The sequence below is a fragment of the Stegodyphus dumicola genome, chromosome 2 (genome assembly GCF_044657685.1).
Source record: "Stegodyphus dumicola isolate Sdum_Otavi_A_Nest chromosome 2, ASM4465768v1".
Classification (NCBI taxonomy): Eukaryota; Metazoa; Arthropoda; class Arachnida; order Araneae; family Eresidae; genus Stegodyphus; species Stegodyphus dumicola.
The window spans coordinates 174,611,993-174,618,946 of NC_140769.1; the positions used below are offsets into that span (position 1 = coordinate 174,611,993).

The 6,954-nt window shown below is 31.2% G+C and overlaps 1 protein-coding gene across 1 annotated transcript in view; it reads left to right on the forward strand.

The window, feature by feature from the left end:
- Window positions 1–6,216, forward strand: part of LOC146998657 (inactive pancreatic lipase-related protein 1-like) — a 40,001-nt gene extending 33,785 nt beyond the window's left edge. Inside the window, exon 7 of the mRNA XM_085811458.1 lies at window positions 4,927–6,216. Coding sequence (XP_085667584.1) covers window positions 4,927–5,180 — 254 coding nt within the window. The 3' untranslated portion in view covers window positions 5,181–6,216. The remainder of the gene's footprint in view (window positions 1–4,926) is intronic.
- The last annotated feature ends 738 nt before the right edge of the window (window positions 6,217–6,954 follow it).

Genomic DNA, 6,954 nt, shown 5'->3' on the forward strand with positions numbered 1-6,954 from the left:
GTAAGAAGGAAACTTAAGCATAGAAAATTAAAGGCAACTTATAGTTTATACTTTTCATGAAAAATTACCAGTAAAAACTTCATAAAAATGATTTATTAATGGCCTTTGTTAGTTAACTATGTCGGTTTAAAATTCTATTAATTCCATAAGTTGCATTAATTTGCTATGCTTAAGTTTCCTTCTTACTTTTCAGAAAAAAATATTAGTTAATAAAAAAAATGTGAAAGTAAAAATTAACCTTCTTTCCATCTTGCGCTCACAAATCGTTATGGGAATAACCATTTACAGTTATTAAAGCATGTTTGCGAAAAGCATGTATGAAAAAAGCATGTCTGCGATGTTATCGTCATGCGATGATTTGCAGATACTTTACTTTTTACCACGATATTTTCGACAACGATGTTTTTAAATTGCGAAGTTTTTGAACCGCTTTATTTTCGACGACGACGTTTTGTACCACGATGTTTTAGGACTGCGATGTTTTCTCTTTGCGATGTTTTCTCCCACGATGTTTTGTAGCACAACGTTTTCGCCTTGCGTTGTTTTCTCCGCGACGTTTTCGTCCGCGATGTTTTCGGCTGTAAACATTGTAGATAATGCCTAGTAAAATGACTGAGGTTTGAACGATGGTAAAACACACTAGAGCTATCTGCTTAAAAGGAAGGTTGCTTTTGTGAAAGACGTATTACACGAACTTAGATCGTGTTCACATGAGAAAAATACCGAAAAAGAGGCATTAAGTTAGTCTGTTAGCTGTAATCTGAACCTGTATGCACTGTACAAGTATGCAGTGATCTTATTCACTTCACGACTGAAGTGCCCTACTCTGAGGGTTCCAGAGACAATGTCGTACATTATTCGCTATCTTACTATACGTTGTCAAGTGTTAAAGTGTAAAGTGTGTCAAGTATTAAGTCTTTGGAGAATTCAAATGGAGGACTATTTATAATATTATATAATAATAAAATAACGTAAAATGTCAAATCTTTGAAGGTCAAAAGATGAATGGAGGAACAATCGGAACACATTTGCGACATAATAAAAACAAGGAATTCAATCCATTGGATTGGTATTGAAAGGCCCAGAAATCCAATACCATTATTGGAATAAAATATTTATCTGCTTGTGAAAGATTATCGCTTTTTTAATTGTATCCTATGTGTGGCTTAATATCAAAGTCTTGAGATAAAACAAACCAGTATTAAGGACAATGTGAAATCTCCAAAATAAAATGATACATTCCTCTGATACTGTGGTTATGATGATTAATATCACTTAATTTAAAAGTATGGTTTCCTATCAAATACCAGACATTAAATCGAGGATCAATGAATACTGTAGTGAAATTTATTTCTTGCTTGAACAAAATTAACAAGGTAAGTTTCAAGCAAAAGGATAGTGGAATAAAAGAGGCATAAAAATTATTTTATGAAAAAAAAAAAAAAAATCTGTCTTTATATTTATGACTCAGGATGTAACTCATAAACCTTTAAAAATGTTAGCACAGCATTCTTTGGAGAATATTATGCTTTTTGCAAGAATATTCAATATGCAGTTTTGAAATTCTGATCCTAGAATTACAAAGAAGCGCAAAACTGCTTAAGCTGACTATGCGTTTTGAAACTGCAATTGGTCATTTTGCAACACAGTCTAATTCGAAAATGCGCATATAGTATTTGGCTTCCCTAAACCTCAACTACTGAAGGCCTACGATTAGCTAGAAATCATAAAATAATGAATTTAACTAATATTTTTATACCACATACTTTGTGTAATGTAGAATTATGATAAAGCTGTTAGAAAAATAAGGAAAAAGAAACACGTTTAAATTATATAATGCTTTGTATTTATTGTTATTTAAGTCTACGTTTCTTGTTTAGAAAATATGGATTATTTGAAATTTATTAATTATGAATTTCAATTTTTGGTCTATGTGAAAAATTAGTTCTAAATTTCTTTATGTCTTTACTGATATATATATATATATAGATAGATATTGAAGCGTATTAAGCAAAATATATGTAAGTCTCTAATAATCAGACTGGATCGAATGTAAAGTAATAAACAGACAGCGTTATTTCACACAACGTTTATTGACACCAAAGACGAACTGACACATATAAATAACTATGACATCACAGTTTCTATTGGCAATCTAAGGATATACAGTCATAAACGCCGCAGGCAGTTAAGACTGGAAAGCGAAGTCAGGAGATATTATTAGCAAGGTGGAAGCTAAGAAAAGAGTGACACAGTTTATCTCCGAGTGGTATTTATACAAAGTACATGTAGAAAGTACTCTAAGTTATGATTGGTTAATTTGAGGTTGTTATATAGTCATGGAAGTTTCTCGAATTTGGGAGAGCAGATGAACGTAGGGGGAGAGCACCAAATTTATAACGTTAATTTTGAGGTCGCCAATTATATAATTATACTTTTAAAGCAGCCATCATATTTTGTTATATCTTACATATATATATATATATATACGTGATTTTATATAAAGTTGGAGTGATAGAAAATGGTTTGGAGTCTCAAGGGATTCAGGGGAACGAAACATGTTTTCGACACTCATTAATCAACTTGGTTTTGAGGCTTCAAAACACTTTTCCCTTGACAAGTTCTGCTTGAAGCGTTAAACAAAATTTATTAAAACTTTTATTGTTTTTTTGTTTTGTTATGTACAAATTTCCTAAATTTTTTTATGAGTTTACTCCTTGCAATGATCGTTATTTGATTCCAATTTTGTAAGTTTCTTTAATTTTCATTCTACCAGATTTTAATGTAACCCGGAGAAATTAGGCTGGACCTTTAAAATTTTTAATACTGAATTTTATTCTTTTCCGTTCCAATTTTTATTTTTTATTTTTTTCATTTATCAATATATACGTACTGCTAGACAACTGCTAAGGACGAACAACTCTATCACTAAAAAGAGACACAAAATAGAAAAAAGTAAAATGGGGGAAATACGTGCGGGATACAGAAAATAGAGGTATATATATGCAAATTTTCATTTCCTTACCAGTTCATTAAGCGATAAATCTGATAAACGATTTAAAGGATGTGATGTATGCGAACAATTGTGGTATGTAGTGAAAGTTTTACTAGAGAAATTGAATTGGCGATCTTGAATGTTTCTCTACATCTTCCCTGCATCACTTCGATGATTTTATGCTTACACTGGAAAGATCGAAGAAGGGAAAAAAAAAAAAAAAAAAAAAAAAAAAAAAAAAAAAAAAAAAAACAGATATTGACAGGGCGCCTAACATCGCCCACAGACCACAGAGTTATTTCACTGATGTGGAAATCATTTAAAACAATTAGATTGGTGAAGCCAATGTCACGGGAGAGATTGTGTTAGATATACTACTTCTACAAGAAACAAGAACATTGTCCTATTGGGATAAAGAAATCGGAGCCACCACAGTTCGGCAGGATGTGAATGAGTTCTTGTTGCCACAGGATAGCGAATTTCCCAAAAATCTATAACTTGACGTTTAGGAAAATGAGACCTGTATGCCGGCAGACCTATTGTGTGTGCCCTTTTATCCAGAAAACTAAGCACCGCCCGTGTGCAATTGTTTCGAGATCTTGGCAATGGATTGAACAGGACTGGGTTTGCATACTGTTCTCAGATGAAAGCAGTTTCAGTTTGCTATCGGATTGTAGACGCTAACTGCTCTTGTGTGAGAATGGAACTGCTTATCATCCAGAAAAGGGATACATCCGAGATGCAGTATCATGGTGTGAGCCGGCATCATGATGAATGACTGCACGTTTCTAAATGTGGTTGCAACTGAGATCATAAGCGGTCAGTGATAAATTGATGACGTTCTACAGTCTCCTGTTCGCCTTTTCCGTGATGCTTTCAGTGATAATATTTTTCCATGGACGACAGTACACCAAGTTATCGAACACTCTCTAATCCCATTTGTCTAGACAGCGAGAATATTCAACACCTCATATGGCCAGCACGTTCTTCAGATCTAAATTCCATTGAAAATGTTTGGCGGAGGGACTTGTTCCCCGAAAATGTCCCCCAACGAATAAGAAGACCTTCATTCATGCACTGATAAAGGAGTGGGATCAAATGTCTCAACAGCTGCTGGATAAGGTTGCGCAAAGCATGATACGACGTGAGGAAAGTTGCATCTTTCTCCACGGTGGACATATTGCGTACTAACACCATTCTCAAAGATGCCTGGTATCATTTATATGCATTATTCCATTTCACCGTACACGGCATCAAAAGAACACTTTTTTCTTTTAGATATTTCAAAGCTTTCCGTAGTTTTCTGAACAATATATATTCTTTCTCCACTATCTGAAAAATGTGGCAACAATACTTTATCCTACTTAGCCTCCACCTCCGAGCAATTTTATGCTACACTGCACTTTAAGATCCGTGTTTAGCAACTATCCATCATTGTATATATGAATATTTATAATATTTGGTATCAAATCAAAACGAGTTTTCGAACAAATTTGCCCATATGGCAGCAAATCACACATTAAACTAATATACATTTAGATTTCATATATTTATGGCAAATTCAATTTTTTTAGATGTTTCCTACATTTAAACTTTCGCAGCCTATTTGGAAGATTTTAAACATCAGAAATCTACAAAACATAATATAGTTTATCTAATCAGGAAATATTCAGTCTGTGGAAGAGGTGAAGCGTTGGTATTTAAACCCGTTTATTCAAAGGTCAGCTCTAGAGTCACAATTTTGCATTCAAACACTATGATAGTTGAATTTTTAAGTTCATCTCAGTTTAAATATTTATACATAAATAATTCTTTAAATGTTACTTAATATTTTAAATAAATATTTCTAGGTTAGTCACATAATTTGGAATGATGTAGGTGTGTTTAAATTTTATAATTATATATGATTTTATAATTACTTTTAAATATAGGTTTCGATCAATTAATTGCTAACTCTTGTGACCATGGAAGAGCCAATGCCTATTTTCTGAATTCTATCAACAATTGTCGATTTATTGCAGTACAGTGCAGCAGTTACGAGAGCTTTGAAAATGGTAACTGTACAAAAGAGACTTCTGTAGTCGCTGAAATGGGATTTCATGCGCAAAAACTTCCAAGTCTGAATGAGCAAACAAAGTTTTTCCTCAAGACAACAGATGCATCTCCTTTCTGTATTGAAGACTGAAACCTAACTCTCTGAAACTTATACAACTGTCTAGATGTATGGTACGCATCTAAACAGTTATTCATGCTGCACATCTAAACAGAGCATCATTGAAAAATATGAAGGGGAACTGTTATCATAACCGATTTGAAAGTACTAATTCTAAATGAAGTTTTATATTTAAAAAATGTGCAATGAGTAATTAGTAACAAACCTTTCCATTTACTAAAAGAATTTTAAATACCATTTCTTTTATAGTTTAGTAATCATTCTTTTATTTAATGCTAAAAAGAGCTCCTCTTTTCAATTAATTTGAGCTGAATTTAGTAATTACTTATCATTGTAAAACCAAAACCATTAAATGTAACCTCAAATTAATTTAATTCATACTTTTTAACTTTCAGCTATATGGCATGTTTTATGTAAGCATTGAAATATATCAAACACAGTGATTTACCTTCAGTACTTGCATAACAGAAAATTAAATTATTAAAGCTTCCAAATTCTGCATTGTTTGTACGCGAATAAAAGAATGATTACTATGCAATAATGTGTTGTTAATTCTTAAATAAATTTTTATCTGTTTTATTCATTTTAACAAACTAATTCAGTAAGTTTTATTCCATTAATTATCTGATTTACTAAACCCAAAATTTTAAGTTTCCACAAATTTGAAATGAAATGTTTTATCCTAAGTTCAGATTTCAGGTGTAAAGGGGTTGCTAGATGCAACAACATTTTTTAATTTCAAAGTATTTTTTAACTTAAATTCTCGTTATTTAAAATGACGCATTAATTTTTTACAGTTAAATTTTCTTGATTCTTAATATATTTTGCCCTAACGAATGCAATGATAACTTTTTTCTTTACTAATGTTATAAAATACTTCTGAGCTTGAAAATCTACAAAGTAAATGCAAATATCTTAGAAGTAAATTCAGTTATTCATGTGTAAATGTTATGATGGATTTATTATATATTGTAATTAATTACCTTACTTTTATTTGTTAAAATAAAAATCATTTGTCACAATTATTCCTGTCATTCATTTTTATAAATTTCTTTGTGTTTTGTTGTATCGTAAATCTATAAACCGATAACGCACTTGCGAGAAGGGGACAAAAATGCACACTAACAATACAGCCGTACGCAGAAATTGAATTCGCAACTTAGATTTTAGAACAGCAGTCAACCTCTGCTAATCACTATACCGTCTAGAATGACAATTTAACAGAAGTAGAAATTCATAAGTATATTTCACTAAAAAGTATTTTGGATCTGCAATATTATTCTTTATTAGAAAAATCTAAAATATGTATATTGTAAAAAAGATATAAAACAAGTTTAAAATGCTTTAACTAATATGCAATGCTAATGCCTTGTTTTGTCTGATATCTGATGCTGGTTTTATTACATATAGCTCTTATTATTTCACTTTGAAATTTGTGTAATCAATTTGTCAAGTTTTTCCTGTCATTTATTTTTATTAATTAAGTATTTGTTATGCAATATAAGAGCACAGAATTCATAATTTTAAGTGTGTGGTAGGTGTGTTTTTGTTTCAAAATGCGGTCATTTTCGTTTCAAATGTTCACTGTGATTTGACACTTAAGCTAAATTTCAGCACTAGCATATAATGTACATTAAACAAAAGAATTAATTTAGAAAACTGATTTGTTGCAGTTAAATTGAGTTTTAAACTATATTTTTTTCTGTTATCCATATAAAACAATAGAATTATCAATGTGACAGTGTTAAGAATTGTTCGTTATGTTTTCAAAAGTATTTTAACGCAA